At 40.8% G+C, this 22,084-nt stretch overlaps 2 protein-coding genes and 1 long non-coding RNA gene across 4 annotated transcripts; 2 read left to right on the top strand and 1 right to left on the bottom strand.

Moving 5' to 3' along the window:
- Positions 1-939: 939 nt before the first annotated feature.
- On the top strand, positions 940-1,725 carry LOC126633813 (receptor-like protein 2). The gene has a single exon (XM_050304366.1). It carries the CDS (start codon positions 940-942, stop codon positions 1,723-1,725), a length of 786 nt encoding a protein of 261 aa, XP_050160323.1.
- A 2,170-nt stretch (positions 1,726-3,895) lies between these two features.
- Positions 3,896-6,086, top strand: LOC126633812 (tyrosine-sulfated glycopeptide receptor 1-like). Its single transcript, XM_050304365.1, has one exon. The coding sequence runs from the start codon at positions 3,918-3,920 to the stop codon at positions 6,084-6,086; it is 2,169 nt and encodes a 722-aa protein (XP_050160322.1). The 5' UTR covers positions 3,896-3,917.
- Positions 6,087-7,389: 1,303 nt separating this feature from the next.
- Positions 7,390-9,353, bottom strand: LOC126582296 (uncharacterized). Of its 2 annotated transcripts, XR_007609426.1 has the most exons (6): positions 9,185-9,353; positions 9,061-9,111; positions 8,781-8,858; positions 8,593-8,677; positions 7,757-7,888; positions 7,390-7,601 (listed from the first exon to the last, which is right to left on the bottom strand). It is a non-coding gene; the product is annotated as an uncharacterized LOC126582296 (long non-coding RNA). The 2 variants fall into 2 exon arrangements; XR_007609425.1 differs by lacking the exon at positions 9,185-9,353 and having other exon boundaries at positions 9,061-9,161.
- Between the last annotated feature and the right edge of the window lie 12,731 nt (positions 9,354-22,084).

The following is a 22,084-nucleotide window of genomic DNA, read 5'->3' as shown; positions in this document are numbered from 1 at the left end:
GATAGATTTTCAATTAGGGTTCGTTCTTGGTCAATGTCATTTGGGTCTTTGCATATGCTATAGGTCCACGCGATGGTGATGGTAATGAAGATTGATACGTTAGATTCATGGAGGATGTCTCGGCAACGCAGCTTCTTCTCCTTTCCGCTCTACTTTTTCTGCTGCCTTGCTCTGCTTATGATGCCTGCGACGAACTCGACCGTGATGCTCTCTTGTCCTTGCCTTTCAAGGCACCGTTGAATTGGTCTGCTTCGACTGACTGCTGCCTTTGGGATGGAATCATCTGCGACCCACTTTACCATATCCGCGTCATCCGGCTGCGGTTGCCGAAAAGAGGCTTATCCGGTATCGTCTCTTCTGCCGTCACCAACCTCACCCTTCTAACCCACCTCAATCTTTCCCACAATTCCCTATTGGGTTCTCTCCCAGATGACTTGCTTTCTTCCCTACCAAGTCTTCAGGTCATTGACTTGAGCTTCAATCGTCTCATCGGCCGCTTTCCACCATCTTCTAATGCAAGCAACCACCTTCAAATTATAAACTTGTCCAGCAACTTCTTCAATGGAGCAATCCCGTCTTCGGTCCTTGTCCCATCAATATCAATTTACAAAGTCAGCAACAACAGCTTTTCCAGGTCAATACCCTGGAACAACGGCAGCAATCATGCTTCCCTTACATTCTTCGACTTGTCCTTCAATGAACTTATTGACACAATCCCCCCTGGAATCGGATCATGCTCCAAGCTCCAAGTTTTCCGTGCAGGCTTCAGCGCCCTCTCTGGTTCTCTCCCTAATGAGATTCTCAATCTTGCTGATCTATAACAGCTTTCACTTCCTGTCCATAGCTTCTCTGGACACATCGGCGATGGCATTGTGAAGCTCACCAATCTCAACATCATAGAGCTCCACTCAAACCAATTTTCCGGGAAAATCCCCACCCATGTTGGTAAACCTTTCAATGTTGGAAAAGCTGCTCCTCCACACCAACAACTTCACAGGTCCTTTGCCTTCATCTCTCCCCAACTGCACAATTCTATCGAGCTTGAATTTGCGGGTCAACAACTTGATGGGAGAGCTCTCTGCTTTCAAATTTTCAACTCTCCAACGCCTCGCCACTCTGGACCTTGGCAACAACAACTTCATTGGTGAGTTACCTCAAAGCCTCTACTCTTGCAAGTCCTTAACGGCTATTAGATATGGCAGCAACCAGCTCACAGGCGAGATGTCACCTGGAGTAGTCGCGTTAGAATCACTGTCCTTCCTTTCCATCTCTGCCTACAACCTGAGAAATGCCGCGGGGGCTTTTAGGATTCAGAAGGGTTGCAAGAATCTGACCACTCTGGTCTTGTTCATGAATTTTTTGAACGAGCCTTTCCCAGATGATAAAAGCCTTGGAGACCCAGTTGGATTCCAAAGTCTTGAGGCTTTTTCCCTGGGCGCTTGTCAATTCACAAGACAAATACCAACCTGGCTAGCCATGCTTAAAAAGATAGACAAATACTTGTTGTCAAGCCTTCAACCAGTATTTACAGATACTCTGAGATCCAAGCCAAAGACAAAGAAAATTCTCACTGCACTCATCTTTGGGATTTTCTTTGGCATTGGCTTTGCCATTGGTCTTAACGTTGATGATAAAAGAATTCCATTCATCGGTACTAGCTTTTGCTGTGCCAACATTTTGATCCGTGTATGGAATTCGTCACATATATGGTATGACAATCAATGACTTTGAACTTGTGTTGCCAAAAGTATATGTGAACAACCAATATTTGAGAACTTCTTTGTCACGCCTCTCATTGCCATAAAATTCTGGCTCCGCCACTAGATGCATGTGCAGAAACTCAACACTTTATTTACTAGGATATTAGACCACATACAAAGATAGAAAAAACTTCTAAACCGAGTCCTTAATTATTTCAATTGCTTCCTGCAAATGACTTCCGCATAAACATAAATTTGACTAGATTAAGAGGTAGGTTGTCAACTCCCGAGTTTTGACTTCATGTTTAAACTAACAGTCATTATTATATTATGTGAATGTGAATATTTAGCCAGTCCAGCAGCCACTAATCCTTTCAAAGTAAACGCTCATCTGATCTAATGGACTATGGATAATGCTAGGGAGACTAAATTTTTAGACAAAATTTTCGAAACTAAAGGACATGAAAGTTCATAATTGATTTTTTGTTTAAGGTTAATAAGAATGCTCATCCTTACTCGTGACACATAATTTAGTTTGTAAATTTTGTCTACAATATTGGTTGTTCGGTTAATGTACAAGTCAACTGACTGCTGGCTTAATAATGTATAAGGTGATAACTATTGTACTAAAATTAATGAAAGACATAACCGAAGAACAAAGAAACGAAAGGAAATCTCTCTAATCTTTGTATTGATGTTTTGACAAAAGGAGGAAGCTTAGGTTATGTTGGGTATCCTTCTTGGATACAATTTTATGTTTAGAAAAATGATGAATAATATATGCTAAATTCCATAATACTTATTAGTTTCAAAAACAAAAAATTAGATACAAGAACGCAAGGTTTTAAAGGCGACGGGCTGGAGCCTAGCGCCTAGGCGTCTAAGTGGGGTTCAGGAGGACTAGGTGGATTTAAGTAAATCTATTATATTTCGTGTAAGTAAGTGTCTGTTTATACTTAAAATATATATATAGTTTCATCATAAACTATAAAATAGAATGACATATATATTATGAAGTATTGGAACATAAGAAAACAAGGGGAACAAGCATATAATGTGTGTTTATTTAAGTATTCAACAAGTCTCTTACAATTTATTGAAGAAAATAAAATGCAAAATAAAAGTTATCTATCTTCTGTCTAAGTGAGTTGCAACTTAGGCCGGTTTAGGCGGGGTAGACGGGTGCCTAGGCGGTCTAGGCGGATGCCTCAGCAGGTCTAGGCGCCATTTCTTAATTTTCAAACGCTTAGGCATTAACCGGGGCGGTGGCCAACCGCTTAATGCCTAGACGGAACCTAAGCGGTGCTAGACAGAGATTTTTAGAACAGTGAAAGAAGGATACCAAATAACTTATTATATATACTAAGCTACTAGTAACATGCTGGGTATCCTTCTTGGATACAATTTTATGTTTAGAAAAATGATGAATAATATATGCTAAATTACTTAAGGCTACAACAAACATAGCTGACGTGGCTCCGCGTTCATATTACGTAATCATCGTTGTTGGTTATTTCTGTATAAGGTTTAGCATAAAGGTGAGAAATTACTATGCAGAAAATGTGATTCCTCACATAATGCAATTCATTGTAGTCAAATTAAACTATGTTAAAAGATGTGATAGCAGAAAGCCACTTGAACCCTTTCTTTATATGTTAATGAACACTGATTTCATACAGCATTATATTATTTCTCCCAACTAACAAGGTACTATATATTTAAGGTTATTGACCGCAGTCAACATAGTATAATCTTGAACACATTGGAATAGTCTGTTGCCGGATGCATTAACCAACTTAATTAGTTTCTAATTATTTAGTGGGATCTAGACCAAGTCTAACAGCTCTCAAAAGTTAACTGAGACCAGACATGCAGGATAAATATGTTTGTTTGTGTGTCACTGTGTGTGTGTGTATAGATATAGATATAGATCAGTACATAGAAATTATTCCATATGGTTGAAATGAAAGAAAAGAGAGAGACTGCCAAGAACGAGAAGATGAGTTCCCAAAAACACCAAGCCAACACTAATAAGAAAAAAGTTTCTTGTCTTTTGGGGGACTTGACTCAAAATCTTTCTTGGAAAATGTCACAAAGTCAATGTCAAAGGGTGAATTTGACTCAAGCTCTTTCTTATAAAATGTCATTCAGTGTTACTTGCTTATACTATAGGTCCATGCGATGGTGATGGTCATGAAGGTTGATACGAACAGATTCATGGAGGACGTCTCGGCAACGCAGCTTCTTCTAATTTCCGGTCTACTTTTTCTGCTGCCTTGCTCTGCTTATGCTGCCTGCGACGAACTCGACCGCGATGCTCTCTTGTCCTTGCCTTTCAAGGCACCTTTGAATTGGTCTGCTTCGACTGACTGCTGCCTTTGGGATGGAATCACCTGCGACCCACTTGACCATCGCCGCGTCATCCGGCTGTGGTTGCCGAAAAGAGGCTTATCTGGTGTCGTCTCTTTGGCCATCACCAACCTCACTCGTCTCACCCACCTCAATCTTTCCCACAATTCCCTATTGGGTTCTCTCCCAAATGACTTGCTTTCTTCCCTCCCAAGTCTTCAGGTCATTGACTTGAGCTTCAATCGTCTCATCGGCCGCTTTCCACCATCTTCTAATGGAAGCAGCCGCCTTCAGATTATAAACTTGTCCAGCAACTTCTTCAATGGAATAATCCCGGCTTCAGTCCTTGTCCCATCAATATCAATTTTCAATGTCAGCAACAACAGCTTTTCCGGGTCAATACCCATGAGCAACCGCAGCAGCCATGCTTCCCTTACATTCTTCGACTTGTCTTTCAATGAATTCACTGACACAATTCCCCCTGGAATCGGATCATGCTCCAAGCTCCAAGTTTTTCGTGCAGGCTTCAATGCACTCTCTGGTTCTCTCCCTGGTGAGATATTCAAGCTTGCTGATCTCCAACAGCTTTCTCTGCCTAACAATAGTCTCTCTGGACCCATCAGCGGTGGTATCATGAACCTCACCAATCTCAAGGTCCTAGAGCTCTTTACGAATCTGTTCTCTGGCCCAATTCCAACCCATATCGGTAGCCTTTTCAAGTTGGAAAAGCTGCTCCTCCACATCAACAACTTTACAGGTCCTTTGCCTCCATCTCTCACCAACTGCACAAATCTATCGACCTTGAATTTGCGGATCAACAACTTGACTGGAGAGCTCTCTGCCTTCAATTTTTCAACTCTCCAACGTCTCACCACTCTGGACCTTGGCAACAACAACTTCATTGGTGAGTTACCTCAAAGCCTCTACTCTTGCAAGTCCTTAACAGCTATTAGATTTGCCAGCAACCAGCTCACAGGCGAGATATCACCTGAAGTAGTCGCATTAGAATCGTTGTCTTTCCTGTCCATCTCTAACAACAACTTGAGAAATGCTGCGGGGGCTTTTAGGATTCTGAAGGGTTGCAAGAATCTAACCACTCTGGTCTTGGCCAAGAATATTTTCAATGAGCCTCTGCCAGATGATAAAAGCCTTGGAAACCCAGTTGGATTCCAAAGTCTTCAGGTTTTTGCCCTGGGCGCTTGTCAATTCACTGGTCAAATACCAACCTGGCTATCCATGCTTAAAAATCTTAAAGTCTTGGACCTACCATTTAACCACATAACTGGTCCTATTCCGGCTTCATTGGGGAGTCTGCCCAACCTTTTCTACGTGGATTTGTCTAATAACCTCATTACCGGAGGATTTCCCATTGAGTTTTGTGGGATGCCAGCTTTGACATCGAAAGAGGCCGGTGATATGATAGACAGAAGTTATCTTAAGTTGCCAGTCTTTTTGATGCCCAACAACCCTACTAATCATCAGTACAATCAGCTGTCCAATCTCCCCCCAACTATATGTCTGGGTAACAACAGCCTTACTGGCAGTATCCCTTCTGAAATTTGTCGATTGAAGTATATTCATGTGTTGGACCTTGGTCATAACAACTTCGCTGGCAGCATCCCAGAACAGATTTCCAACCTAACCAACTTAGAGAGACTGAATCTCTCTTATAACCATCTGTCCGGTGAAATCCCTAATTCTCTGAAAGGTCTGAATTTCTTGTCTTTCTTCAGTGTGGCATACAATGATCTTCAGGGACTTGTACCATCTGGAGGTCAGTTAGATACTTTTACCAGCTCTAGCTTTGAAGGGAATCCAGGACTATGCGGCCCTCCAACAGCGAACCTCTCTTGCTCGCCGGTATTTTCAGCTGCTCAGAAATCTAACACACAGGAAGTTTTTAAAGCACTCATCTTTGGGATCTCTTTTGGCATTTTTTTTGGAATTGGTTTTGGTCTTGGTCTAAACATTGATGATAAAAGAATTCCATTCAGTCCAAGGTGTAAGAAAAAATATGTAAACTTGATGCGTACGTAGGTGTTGTGTTCATGTGCCAACAATTTGATGCATGTATGGACGAATTCGATCGTATATATTGTATGAATAAATGGAAGCACCATCAATGACTTTTAATTCGTGTTTCCGAAAGAATTCCAATCTTTCTTAATCCTTAATTATGATAGATTAATCCCGCAAACCCTAAACCCTGTCTGCTAATTCTAAAGCTTTTTTTTTTTGGTTGTCAAGTGTGATGAAATGTCATTTTTGACGAGGATCCTCCTGACGTATTGGTCTCATCCGTTGATGCAAATCCAACGGTCGAATTAGTTGCAAGTCTTTCTCTCCCTTTCCACAGCTCCTCCTTCCTCTCTTCCCCCTCAACTCCTCTCTCCCTCCCTTTCGAAGCACCCGCTGCCACCCCCTGCATCTTTTCAATCTTCTTCAGCCCAGCCCAGCCCATCCCAATTAAATTCCTTGTTTTGTTTACCTTGTATTTAATTTGCAGCAGGGGATGTTGGGTGGGAGAGAGCCGGGGAGGGTTGCTGGGTTGTGTAAGTAGTGGGACTACAGTGGGAGGGTGGATGTCCACGGAAAAGATTTTAAAGTATTTATACGGTTGAATATTATATGGAATAATGATTAAGTCCTTGTGTCATCCTCATTACTTGTCCCAACACCACAACCACACCAAACACCAGGAAGCGGTCTTCTCTATTTAGGTCATGGGACTTTCCTTGTTCTGCTGCTGCCTATGACCAAAGTTGATTATGAAACTATTTCTTGTCCTTTTCCTTGGCCTCCAAGGTATGTCATCATCGCCACCATTGAATAGAACGATTAATCCCTATCCAACCACTTAGAGAAAGCTTAGTTTGAATAGAGAGAACTAGAAAATGTGCTCTTGCTTTGCTGCTGGGCGTTGAATATATTATCCACGACAAACATGAATAATTTCCACACATGTCCTCATTAGGATATGATGAGGCGTAAATTTGAAAATTCATATTCAAAGCCAAAAAAAAATAAAAAATGAAACAATCTTCTATTCTTCTTGGACTATTTTAATAGAATAAGGAAACAAATCTTCTCCACACTCAAAGATTAACAAACAAATTATGCAGCAAATAAACCCCAAAAAGAAAATAAGAAGCAAGAACAATTTTATCAAAGAAATTATTTAAATACTAATTTCATGCAATCCAGTAGCTAAATGCTTAACTCAGGAAAAAAAAATCAAACTTTATCCATGTATCACATTCACATGCTTTTTCATTAAATACCCAAATCAATGCAAACAAAATAAGATTAGATACTTATTCACCAATGTTACTAATAAATACTTGTTATCAAGAAGGAATCTAAAAAGCAAAGTTGCATTCTCACCAAAACTAATAAGCCGCTACAAAATAGCTCATGAATACGATCAGGCACCAACACTTTGAGGTCGTTAAATTCCAGAAAATTCTTCTTCATCAACACCACTCAAGTCCATATGTTTGGCACCACGTTGCCAAACTCAGATGCTTGATTTTCCTCCATATGCTCTATTACCTATGATTTCAGATTTCTAATTAGAGTAAGCAACATTATATACCAATTACAGTACAACCGGGGCACTTGATTTCTGTGCAAACAGGAATATTTACAGGTTTTATGTAGCAAAAATTCAAAAGACGAGTTTGAAAGAAAAATATGTTAGAAATTACCTCTACGCAAGCGCCAATATCAAATCCACTCGACCAGGAATCAAAATTTGTAATTGAACCATCACAAGGAAATGAAGATTTCATGGCTGATGTACTGACATCTGAATTTGAGTCAAACTTGGAATGAAGTATCTGCAATATTAACAGAAAATTAAGATTCATGGCTAAGGCAAGTGTTTAACTAAACAAACTTCATGTCAAACTTGGAATGGAGTATCTCCCTCTCTCTGTCTCTGCAGCTCATGCTGTTTGGCAATGGTAGAAATATAAATAATACAAATCGAGGGTCCATTTCACAACAAACATGAATAGACGGGGCAAAATCATAAATATTGAAACTGGTTAGAGACAAAATTACCCTTCTAATTTTAATAATTAACCTTGATGGTACTGGTGTAAATAAAGCAAAATCGAGTGGCAAAGATTTGACTGTAGCTAAGCTACAGTCAAATCCCTCCTCAACGAATAGATAATACTAGTAATAGAGCTCGCGCGTTGCTGCGGGTTTTAAAAGTGTAAAACATACAATAAGTTCTCTACATAAGTATGATCATATTAGGTGTTGAACGGTGGAGTTTACATTCCTGTTTACAGCTATATTTACATACATACACTAATTAGCACTATTTAAATTTCGTTGACTGTCACTTTAGATCTTCCTTGTTTTATTTTTCATGATATACAAGCTTCTCTGATAAAAATAAGAAAAAAAAACAGAAGTTGTTAATATAAATGAAAATTCAAGTGAGCAGGTAAAGAGAAGTATATATATCGTAAAAAAAAGTTAATAATATAAACTAAAAGTTGTTAGTACATGAAAAGGAAATGCAAGCTACCTATTATTGTCCATTAGCAACTTTATACAAATTTTATTTTGGTGGTAGCAAAGGTTGATCAGCAATGTTTTACAATTTTTTTTTCCTGCATAACATTCATAATAGTAATACGTTGTATGACAGTGTTATGATCATAAAAAATAAATAAAAAGAGTTGAAGTGTTTCCTTCCAAATCAAATTTACCTACCATGGGAGAGGTTGATCAAGCATTTATTTAGATGTTGAGCACATGCCAAAGATCTCAATCATTGAAGCTAATGGCATACTGTTGAAAAAAAACACTAAATTGTATAATTTCCGGTTCATGTATCACGAAACTCCATATATGAATATATATACTATTCCCAAAATAAATTTATGCAGAAACTATACACCGTAAACTTTCTAAGATACAATGTCCTGCTTCAACATTACTCAGAAGACATAATCCATTGAATTAATTTGGAAGAAGGGTAAACAAAATTTACCTTAACATCGCTATTAAGAAAATGTGCATCCAGGAGACTTTTTGGTTCAACCTGAAAGGAAAATTAACAGATTTTCATATTCAAACAGTGAGCAAAAATGAATTCAGTGCAACCATTGTCAAACCTGCCACTCTTTCGGATCAACTATAGACTTATGGCTGTTTTTCCGTTGAGTTCTGAACGTGGTGTACGCTGCCAATTGGGATTGCCTTTTTTTCTCTAGCATTTTTACTAAATTTATAGGGCACCCATTTTTTCTGCACTTTCCTAACCAAACACAATCACAAATTACTTAATCACCACACAAAAAAACGCATAACTAGAAATTGAGAGCATGTAATCGAAACATAGAGCTACATACATAACAAAGCATTAGTGGTGCATATTTGAATGAGGAAAAAAAAAAAAAAAGAGATCTTCAAAAAATACACAAAAATTAGCACAATCATAAATTAAATGAGTACGTTGAAGGAAGCTGTAATATGCCATATGGTTTCATCAAATCAAAAGGTCGTGAGCTCATCACAGATTTATTAAATTAGTGCCTATAATTGAAGTATATATGGACTGCATTTTTAGCATTTGAAATATTAATCACACAACGAAATTACGAACAACAAAACATGAAAAAAATTGAAAAGGATATGGCAATGCATCGTTGGCAGGATCCAGATTGACAACTGCAATTTTTCTGCAAGCCGAAACGATGAAATGGTCAATGTAAACATCACAGACATATTTAAAAACACAAATTGAAGCCAAGAAAAAACTTGAAAACCCACAAAAAACCAAAATCTTATAGGAGTCCTATTTTTCCAACATTTTCCTACTTCGAAATAAAAACAGTAAACTCTAATTTGAGTGGCTACACATATAAACATTGGATAAAAATCGTAAAAAAAAAAAAATTTCAAAACAGCTACAGAGATAACAAAAATGATAAAAAAAACACCATAAAAATGTTCAATCAAAAGTTTAAGACACTTTAACTCACAGGAAGCTCTATAACCAGTTGCTTGTGGCTTCATAGTGAAAAGATGACTTTGCTACAAAATAATTAACGTAAGAAACAGTTTAGTATAGCTTAAAACACTCTGGGAAGATCATGGGTATAATTGTCATATACCAATTGATTCATAAATTGTGACTATCCATCCAAGAAAAGCACCTATATGCACTGCAGTATGGTAAATTGTTCATGTGTTCTAGATTCACCATCTGCAAAATATGCATCTATCGAACGACATAAGTCTCTAGAACATTATCTTAACGAAAAAAAAAGAGAAACTACAAAATTTGAACTTCGATCTAAAATGCATTCATTAATTTCTTTATATCATTTGAAAAAAAAATTATTGCATACAATGAATGTATCCAGTTTGTTTATACCATACTTGACCAATCCCAAAACTACCGAGCACCGGTCAACGTTATACCGTCAAAGACCCAGAAGAGTTTCCCTCCAACCAGGAGGCCAATCACAGTGCGACATGTGCCGACATCAGAAGCCAATCATAGCACGACACGTGTCAACATCGGAAGCCAATCACAACACGGCATGTGTCAATGTCAGAACAAAGCTAGAAACTCTCTTCTATAAAAGGAGATCATTCTCCCACAATATTTCCTAATGTCATTTGTACTAAATCATTCACTAGTACTCACTAAAGGAGAGCTTGAACCTATGTACTTGTGTAAACCCTTCACAATTAATGAGAACTCCTCTACTCCGTGGACGTAGCCAATCTGGGTGAACCACGTACATCTTGTGTTTGCTTCCCTGTCTCTATCCATTTACATACTTATCCACACTAGTGACCGGAGCAATCTAGCGAAGGTCACAAACTTGACATTTTCTGTTGTACCAAAGTCCCCACTGATTTTGTGCATCAACATTTGGCGCCGTCTGTGGGAACGACACTTATTCCCACTCTCTTCAGCTTCGTCAAGCTGGTCTCCACCATTCGTACACTCTCTTTTGACCAAGCATCCCTCTCCATCATAGGGAGCGAAGGAAGCCACAGCACACAGAACGACACCCCCCTCGCACCTGGTGCGAAGCAACAAAAGAAGGAACAAAAGAAGTTTATTTTTCAGGCTAAAGTCGATGAGCTGAAGGCTCAGAACAACAAGATAGCGATGAAGAATGAGATCCTCCAAGAGCAATATGAGAAGGCCTTCGAGATGCTCCACGAGGCTAGATATACTAAAACACACGAGCTCATCATCCTTGTGGAAGTCAACCATCAACTGGGTGCCCCCCAACACGAAGGGTCATTTGCCCTCGACATGGGTATTCCTGTTATAGAGTGAGCTACTCATCGAAATGGTGACCAACATAAGACTTCTCTCAACCCAGCTGCTTCGACCGAAGCAGGAGGAGTGGAGGAAGGTACCTCCTTACAGAAAGAGTGGAAGGATCGAAAACCGTATTTCACAACTGTCGAGACTTCCTAAAGCAACGTCAAGACAATCTCATCCACGTAAGCTTGAAGATCATTGACCCAAGGGTCTCTGAAAGACTCGGTCCCCTCCCATATCCCAGGCTGGCTACCAATTTGGGGAAGGGGAAACAAGTCCTAGAGGAACACGAAGGTATAGGGGACTCAGAGATTGTCTGACAGACATACTTTGGAAGTCAGTACGGCGAGTCTAAGGAAAAATCACATGCTCTTGATCAAACCTTCCTACTTCTAAGAGGAGATGGAGATTTACGAAAGAAAGCTTCAGTGGTACATGACTCTACTCAGAACCCTTTTGTCTTACAACTCCTTAAGGAAGTAAACAAGTTGAAGGCCGAACGATAAGCTGAGATACCTGATTGGAACCACCCTAGGCCTGGCCCTTTTAAAAGGAGGATCCTAGACACCCTCTCCGAGTAAAGACAAAGCAGAAGCTTGGCTTGCAACTCTATACTGGAAATGAGGACCCGATTGAACACCTTAACCTCTTTGAGTCCACCATGGCATACTGGATGCATACCGACGAAGAGCGATGTCTTTCTTCCCCTCCATCTTCTCTGGTGGAGCTCTAAACTGGTATTGCTGTCTTCCACCTGAGACGGTAGACTCATTTGAGGAATTGAGGAAACTGTTTGTTTCTCAACACATTTTCCAGATCGATCGCTTGCACTCTGCGAATGACTTGTACACTATTTGCCAGAAGCCAGACGAGTCATTACGTATGTATGCTGGCCGCTTCAGCCATGAGTATTCCCGTTGTGCTGAGGCAAACGACAAGACTACCCTTAAAGCCTTCACGGCAGTCCTACGTGATTGTTTCTTCAAAGTACATGATCAATGCCAACACTTGGAAGACTTACTATGAGGTGATGGCACATGCTTACAACCATGCCTCTGCTGAGGCAATGACATATCAAGGGAAACCCTCCACAGCCACCCCTTATCAGCAAGTAGGGAGTGGAAGCCAAATCCAACCAAATGAAAATACCTCGACCATCAAACGGCAGCGGTGCCTCCCCCTGCCTTACTTCTTCGCCAAGTCAACAGACATATCAATCTTAAGGCAAAAAGAAAGATTTCCATCCTCACCAGTTTCATTTTACTAAAAAGAGTAAGGGACACAATCGCGATAACCAAGGGTGTCGCCACGATAATGCCCGCCCCTAGGAAGTCAACACAGTGGGCCAAACACATGTCTGGACATGCGCTACCCCAAGGTATGAGACATACACATCTTTGAACGCCACATGCGTGGCCATTTACCCTAGCATAGCACACCTGATACCGAAGCCAATGCCGAGGCAGTCGGGTTACAAGCCCACAAAGAACACGGGCACGTTTTGCTGCTACCACGAGCATAACGGCCATGACGGCGAGAAGTGTATCACCTTTCGTGATCATATTGAAGCTTTGGCGTGTGAAGGAAAAATTGATCGATTCTTCCTTCACCCTTCAAGGGATAACCATAACCAACGCCAAGTGAATGTGATATATTTCATAAGCAGTGACACACCCATATCTGAATCTTCCAATAGGGCCATGAAAAACAGCGAACGAGCTTTAAGGCCTGGCAACCAAGTGTTTCACGTGGCAGACATAAGGGGAGGCAGGTATCAAAAGCCTAACTAGGATCCAATATGTTTCTACCCTGAAGAAGAAAGAGGTATCATCTACCCTCACAACGACCCACTGATCGTGGAGGCTCACATAACCAACTTTGAAGTACGACAAATCCTGGTAGACACGGGGGCTTCGATCAATATCATGTTTGCTGAAGTTTTCAGGGCACTTAATGTAGCTGAACACTTGCTTGATCGCTCGATTTCTCCTCTGATAAGCTTCTCCGGTGATATCGTGCAACCTATAGGAAGCATACACTTACCTTTCACCATTGGTACAGGCCCTTACACAGCTACCATTACCACTAACTTCCTGGTGGTTGATTGCCTAACGGCATACAATGTCATCTTTGGACGCACAGGCATCAATGATCTCAAGGCCATGGTATCCACACATATGTTGTTGATGAAATTTCCAACCCCCTATGGCAATGGTTACATCAGAGGAAATCAACTTAGTGCACGGTCATGTTACAACACTTCGGTCAAGTAACAACACCTGCATGTGCTCAAGGAAACCTTTTCTATACATGACCAAGTCTTAAAGACCAGCCCGGACGAAGCCAACTTGGATCTTCACGGTGGCAACAGTCAACCCGACGATCCTCGAGATGACTCTTTCACCCAGCAAGCACAACCCGCTGAAGAGGTGGAGAAGGTTTCTATGTCAAAAGATTATCCAGATCGCATAGTGAAAATTGGCAGCACATTGTCACCACCCATTCGGTTAGCATTGATCTCTTTTTTACAAGAGAACATTGAGGTCTTCGCCTGGTCATACGAGGAAATGCCAGGCATCTATCCCGATATCATATGTCATCGCTTGAGTATTGACCCCAAGACCAAGCCGGTGAGACAGAAGCGAAGATCTTATGATGTTGAACGATACAAAGCAATGAAGGCAGAAGTTGAAAAACTCAAAGGCATAGGCTTTGTCCATGAAGTCAATTACCCAACATGGGTAGCAAATGTGATCCTTGTTAAGAAAAATCCGACCAAAGAAAGTCTCCTGCTCCAAAAGGTCTTGTGGAGAATGTGTGTCGACTACACCGACCTAAACAAAAGATGCCTAAAGGATATCTTTCCTCTTCCTCTCATTGACAAACTTATAGACTCTACGGCAGGGTGTGAACTCCTGAGCTTCATGGATGCTTACTCAGGATACAACCAAATCCTCATGAACCCTTCAGACCAAGAACACACATCCTTCACTACTAATAGGGGATTATATTGCTATAAAGTCATGCCATTCGGCCTAAAGAATGCAGGGGCAACTTATCAGAGACTAGTCAATTCAATGTTTGCCGAACAGATTGGGAAGAACATGGAAGTTTACGTTGATGATATGCTAGTCAAGAGCAAACATGCCAACCAACACATCACCAACCTATCTGAAACTTTCACCATTTTGAAGAGGTATCGAATGAGGTTGAACCCCAACAAATGTGCCTTCGACGTAGGCTCTGGCAAATTCTTAGGCTTTATGATAAGCCAACAAAGCATTGAGGCTAATCTTAAGAAGATCAAAGCAATCCTCGACATGAAGGAACTGGTAACTTCAAAAGACATCAAGAGCCTTACTGGCAAAGTGGTAGCCTTAACTAGGTTCATCTCTAAGGCCACAGACAGATATGCTTCTTTCTTCAAAGAACTTAAGGGAAGTAAGAAGTACATTACATTGACCGATGAATGTGCCGAGGCATTCAAGAACCTCAAAGACCACATGAGTAAAGCCTTTCTGCTCTCCAAACCTGAGGTTGGTGACACTCTTATTATCTATCTATCGGTATCGGCTTCAGCAGTAAGTTCCGTTCTCATTCGAAATGATGGTAATGTCGAACGACCTGTCTACTACGCTAGCAAGGCCTTACAAGATGCGGAGACATGATACTCCAACATTGAGAAATTGGCTCTAGCATTGGTCATGTCTGCTTGAAAACTTTGCCCTTACTTCCAAGCATACTCCATCATCGTGCTTACCAATAATCATCTTCGACAGATACTCTAAAGTCCTAACACTTCGGGGAGGATGATCAAATAAGAGATAGAATTTGGGTGAGTTTGACATCTCCTACCAACCAAAGCCAGTTTAGAAGGGCCAGGCAGTGGCAGACTTCATCGCCGACTTCACATATCCTGTTGACATTGTTTCTACGCCTAAAGAAGTGGTTTCATTACCCTCGGAAGCTCAGAAAATAGAACCAACAGCCCTAGCATGGAGTCTATATGTTGATGGCTCGTCCAACCAACAAGGTTGTGGAGCAGGACTAGTCCTTATGACCCCTAACAAAGTGGCAATGGAGTATGCTATTCGTTTCAAATTCAAGGCATCGAATAATGAGGCCGAATATGAAGCCCTTCTAGCAGGCTTACGTTTGGCCAAACATCTTGGGGTTAAACGAATTGATATCTTCAGTGACTCCCAGTTGGTGGTTAACCAGGTCACCAACAACTTTGACATTAAGGATAGCTCCATGGCAGCATATCTAGCACAAACACAATTGTTGCTCAAGCACTTCCACTACTAGATCACCCAAATTCCTCGAGCGGCAAACAATCATGCAGACGCTTTGGCTCGCCTCGCCTCAGCAGTGGAAGACAAAATTGTGAGAAAAATTCAGGTTGAATTGTTGGCAGCACCAAGCACCATGGCCGCGGAAGTGTGCAACTTACAATAGGGGGATAGTTGGATTACCCTGATTTATAAATTCCTTACGCATGGTACCCTCCCAAACGATAAAGTCCAAGCTAAGCAAATTCAATACAAGGCTACCTGTTACTTGACCATTAATTACCAACTCTACAAACGGGGTTTTAACCTACCATACCTAAGATGCCTTACGCCCGCGGAGGCGGAAATTATCATTCGGGAAATACATGAATGAGTCTGCGGAGATCATGCTGGATCTCGATCCCTAGCACATAAGGCTTTTCGCCAAGGATATTACTGGCCAACACTTCACCAAGATGCCATCAGAATATCTCACTCATGTGATAAGTGTCAACGCTACACAACTATTCCTCACTCTCCTATGATCAGCCCTTGGCCCTTTGCCCAATAGGGACTTGATTTGATCGGCCTAATACCTGCAGGGAAGGGTAAAGTCCGTTATACAATCGTTGCAGTTGACTACTTCACAAAGTTGGCTGAAGTAGAACCCTTGGCAACCATTACTGAGGCAAAAATAGAAGACTTCATATGGAAAAACATCCTTTGCAGATTTGGCATTCCAAATGCAATAGTTACTGACAACGGGCAACAATTCGACAACAATAAGTTCAGGATATTCTACTCTAAGTTCAGCATTAACTTATGTTTTGCCTCCCCAGCTCATCCCCAGTCTAATGGACAAGTCGAAGCCATCAACAAAATAATCAAGCGAACTTTGAAAACCAGCTTGGACAAGGCTAAAGGTTGTTGGCCAGAATTTGTACCCCAAGTTCTTTGGTCATAACGCACTTCATATCGGGCATCAACAGGAGAAACCCCATTCTCACTTGCCTTTGGTACAGAGGCAGTTGTCCCAGTTGAGCTTGAGCAAGCAACGTTCCTAGTCCAGAACTACGTGCAAAGCGAAAATGATAAACAACTTACCCTCAACTTAGATCTAATCAAGGAACACAGAAACCAGGCTCACTTGAGGAATGTCGCCTATAAGCAGCGCATCTCCAACTACTATGACTCAAGGATCAAACCTCGTTCTTTCAAAGTGGGGGACTGGGTATTGAAGAAAAGATTACTCTGCGACAGAGTCCCAAGTGAATGAACACTTAGTCCAAACTGGGATGGACCGTTTGAAGTTGTTGGCATCAGTCGCCCTGGCTCCTACAAGCTTAAAAGCTCCGATGGCAAGACCCTTGGCCATCCATGGAACGCTGATCACTTGAAGTAGTATTACAAGTAAACTCAAATTATACAAGTGTTAAGCTTCAGCCGTTCGGCATCCTATGTAACGAAGACTATTTGGCATGAATTCAATAAATAGGTGATTTAGACAACTCGGTCCTAATCCTCTTACATTCCTAGCAATGAAACACTTGGGTTCAAAGCTTCAACATGAATGATTCCAACATGAAACAAAGTCTAAGTATATGTCAACAAGACTATACAAATAAACGAACAGCTTCACAGTATATTCATTCAATCATACATTCCAACACATTCATACATAAGCCAACTGTGCTTCGAAAGGGTTCAACATACTTCGTGTCATTCGACATTTGCTACAATGTGCCTCGACACCTTGCCCTTATTCTCACCAACCAGGTGATGAAATGTGAAGAATGAACTCATCTTCATGCCACCAACCAGGTGATGAAATGTACAACCCGTACTCTCCTTCATGCCACCAACCAAGTGATGAAATGTACAACCCATACTATCCTTCATGCCACCAACCAGGTGATGAAATGTACAACCCGTACTCTAATATCATTTGGCAACTTGCCACTCATTCCACTACCAAGTGAAGAAGTAACTCATCTTTATGCCACCAACCAGATGATGAAATGTACAACCCGTACTCTAATATCATTTGGCAACTTGCCACTCATGCCACCAACCAGGTGAAGAAGGAACTCATCTTCATGCCACCAACCAGGTGATGAAATGTACAACCCATACTCTCTTTCATGCCACCAACCAGGTGATGAAATGTACAACCCGTACTTTAATATCATTTGACAACTTGTCATTCATGCTACCAACCAGGTGAAGAAGGAACTCATCTTTGTGCCACTAACCAGGTGATGAAATGTGATGAAAGGTGATGAAGGAACTCACATTCATACCACTAACCAAGTGATGAAAACAACTCACCATTAATTCCACCTACCCAGAAGACGAGTGGTACAACTTATACATGTGAACTCCTAGCATTCACAAATAAGCAAAAACCCTCAAGCTTGACAACTCAATTAGGGGAGCACTTATACCCAACAAGAGTTATAGTCACTAACAAAATCTTATTGCAAGCCAACAACAACTTCAGTGCATGGCATACGAAGATCAAGCTATTCAACCCTCTTACATCTACTTCAGACATTTCTCCTTTGTAACAATGCAAACACTACAATTCGTAGAAAGCTTCACACATTCTTAATCAAGACAGTGTGAAGCAAAACCAATTTATAGTGCCAATAAGAGCTTCATCAAAGAAGTTCAACCACAATTCTCAAAAGCTTCACACACTCTTGATCAAGACAGTGTGAAGGAAAACCAATTTATGATGCCAACAAGAGCTTCATCAATGGAGGGCAACCACAATTCTCAAAAGCTTCATACACTCTTGATCAAGACAGTGTGAAGCAAAACCAATTTATGGTGTCAACAAGAGCTTAATCAAAGGAGTTCAACCACAATTCTCAAAAGCTTCACACACTCTTGATTAAGACAGTGTGAAGCAAAACCAATTTATGGTGCCAACAAAAGCTTCATCAATGAAGGGCAACTACAACTCGTAGAAAGCTTCACACACTCTTGATCAAAAACTCTCAAGCTTGACAACTCAACTAGAGGAGCACTTATGCCTAATAAGAGTTATAGTCACCAACAAAGTCTTATTGCAAGCCAACAACAACTTCAGTGCATAGCATACGAAGATCAAGCTATTCAACCCTCTTGCAACTGCTTTAGACATTTCTCTTTTGTAACAATGCAAACACTACAATTCATATAAAGTTTCACACACTCTTGATCAAGACAATGTGAAGCAAAACCAATTTATGGTGCCAACAAGAGCTTCATCAAAGAAGTTCAACCACAATTCTCAAAAGCTTCACACATTCTTGATCAAGACAGTGTATGTGAAGCTAAACCAATTTATGATGCCAACAAGAGCTTCATCAATGAAGGGCAACCACAAAAGCTTCACACACTCTTGATCAAGACAGTGTGAAGCAAAACCAATTTATGGTGCCAACAAGAGCTTAATCAAAGGAGTTCAACCACAATTCTCAAAAGCTTCACACACTCTTGATCAAGACAGTGTGAAGTAAAACCAATTTATGGTGCCAACAAAAGCTTCATCAATGAAGGGCAACTACAACTCGTAAAAAGCTTCACACACTCTTGATCAAGACTGTTTGAAGCAAATTCAATTTATATGGTTCATCCAAACCTTCGACTATTACAAGGTATGGCTTGCATCACAATCTCTTGCTTAACAGTGTGGAAGCAAAATTTGTATATGTTGTCTCTCCTGCATTTTCAAATTTCTAATTTTCCCAAAAAAAAAAAGAAATTGGGAAATTCAACAAAGCTTCATCAATGGAGGACAACTACAAATTCTCAAAAGCTTCACACGATCTTGATCAAGATAGTGTGAAGCAAAATCAATTCATGATACCCAACAAAGCTTCACCACAAAAGCTTCACCAATGGAGGACAACTACAAATTCTCAAAAGCTTCACACTATCTTGATCAAGATAGTGTGAAGCAAAATCAATTCATGGTACCCAACAAAAGTTTCGACTCCAAAGCTTCACCTACAAAGCTTCAACTCCAAAGCTTCACCTACAAAAGCTTCAACACCAAAGCTTCACACAAAAGCTTCACCCACAAAAGCTTCACCTAAAAAAGCTTCGCCCAATAAAGCTTCACCTACAAAAGCTTCACCCACAAAAGCTTCACCTACAAAAGGTTCACCCACAAAAGGTTCACCCACCACAAAAGCTTCACCCACAAAAGCTTCATCAATGGAAGACAACTACAAATTCTCAAAAGCTTCACACTATCTTGATCAAGATAGTGTGAAGCAAAATCAATTCATGTTACCCAACAAAGCTTCAACCTCAAAGCTTCACCTACAAAGCTTCAACACCAAAGCTTCACCTACAAAACTTTAAAAAAAAAAAAAAAATATATATATATATATATATATATATTCGGAATTTTGAAAATTCAAAAATTTGAAAATTCGAAAAATCGAAAAAAAAAAAATGTCTAGGCCTCATCTTCTTTGGGCCTAACAACTTTCATAACAAATATATATGAAAGAGGAGTTTTGGGCTACCACTCAGAAAGGAAATGCCTCATTCGTCAACTCCCTCGACCGCAGACTTGGGGGACTCCTACCATATGCTACTGCACCTTGATACTCAAAAGTCTCACGACCACTCAGTGACTTGGATTTTTCAAGTCTCCAACCGAGAAGTTTTCCTCACCCGGGAAATTAAGGGAGCACTACCTCAACATACATGCTTCACTCACAAAGCTTCAACATACAAGTTTCAACAAAAGAAAAAAATTCAAAGAACTTAGTGAAGAAGACTTTTGTGTATTTAACACAATACGTTGAAATGAAGCAAATCTTATTTATCGATATCTCCGATAGGTTACAAATATGTACATATACATGAATCAAAATAAACAAACAAGAGGGAGCCTTTACAAACGTTGCTCAGGAGAAGTCTCAGCAGTCGGTAGAGCCCCAGAAAGAGTAGGCACCAAAGGGTGATCATTCGGAGCCTCAGTACTGGGCAGAACCCCAGAAGGAGGAGGCACCGAAGATTGATCATTTGGAGCTTCATTACGCGGTACAGCCCCAGAAGACGAAGGCAATAAATGCCATTGGAACAAACCCACAAACCTCTGACGATCAAGTAAAATTTGACCATCAGATTCCTACATCTGGTCAAGCTTCATCTTCATGTTTGTAGCATAGTCATGTGCGAGCATGTGCAACTGTTTATTCTCATGCTTGAGCCCTCTAATATCCTGTTTGAGACTTATCACTTCAGCCGCCAATGATTCAACTTGGCAGGTTCAAACAAATAGGCGTTGGGCCATATTAGACACAAAACCTGCACACTGAACACTGAGAGCCAGAGAATCCTGAACAGCCAACTCATCAAATCGTTTGGAAATTAGTCTGTTATATTTGGGAGAGAGAAGGTTCCTGGCCACCACCGCAACGGTCATATCATTCTTCATCATAGAGTCTCCAACAGTAAGAGGACTAGTAGGGGATAAGAAGGATGGGCACCATATGTTGTCTTGAGGAGGCATGTCTGCCTCTTCACCAAAGTTCAAGTTAAAACGACGGTCGGATGGGCTAGACATTTTCAGAAATGATGAAGGAGAAATGAGGTCCAATAAATCTCTGAAGCACGAAAATAAGGGAAAAATTCCTACAAGCAATAACTCTATGAACGTACTTCTTGCACACAATTGGTGCCCCTATAAAAGGAAGGGCAGCAGGGCCGTTTGTTCAAAAATCGAAGAGGCACCACTCTCCGGATTTTGAGAAGCAGATTTTCCTGAGTAAAATATGTCGACAATCCCCAAACGTAACATTAGCTCCTAGGGTACCACAAATAACTTTGCCAAAGATCTCTGACAAAGTTTAGACACATAAATTTTGAAGGTCCAGCTACCCTACCATTACCCATAAGGGTAAAGAAATAACACCACTGCTTGATAACTGGAAAGTCCCTATGTGTGTCAACCTCCGTGCTCCGTGGCAAGGCAGACTGGCAAAAATGCTCAACCTTTACTCACATCGAGAAAACACTCCCAATATGATTACTTTCTCAAAAATCGAAGAGGCACCCCTCCCCGAACCTCGAGAGCCAGACTTTTACCAGGATTGCTTTCTCAAAAATCGAAGAGGCACCGTTATCCGAATATCGAGAGCCAGACTCCTACCAGGATTACTTTCTCAAAAATCAAAGAGGCACTGCTATCCGAATCTTGAGAGCCAGACTCCTACCATGATCGCTTTCTCAAAAATCGAAGAGGCAACGCTCTCCGAATCTCAAGAGCCAGATCCTCAACAGGATTGCTTGTTCAAAAACTGAAGAGGCACCGCTCTCCGAACTTCGAGAGCCAGATTTCCTTGGATAAAATTTGTCTGCAATCTTCACACGCAACATCAGCTTTCCAGATACCACAGACCACTTTTTCAAAGTGCTCTGACAAAATTAAAACACGTGAAACTTGC

The sequence above is a fragment of the Malus sylvestris genome, chromosome 9 (genome assembly GCF_916048215.2).
Source record: "Malus sylvestris chromosome 9, drMalSylv7.2, whole genome shotgun sequence".
NCBI lineage: Eukaryota > Viridiplantae > Streptophyta > Magnoliopsida > Rosales > Rosaceae > Malus > Malus sylvestris.
This window is presented reverse-complemented; position numbering and strand designations above follow the sequence as displayed.

Coding starts and splice junctions, on each gene's coding strand:
- LOC126633813 (XM_050304366.1), top strand. CDS start 940: ATGTTGGTAAACCTTTCAATGTTGGAAAAGCTGCTCCTCCACACCAAC.
- LOC126633812 (XM_050304365.1), top strand. CDS start 3,918: ATGGAGGACGTCTCGGCAACGCAGCTTCTTCTAATTTCCGGTCTACTT.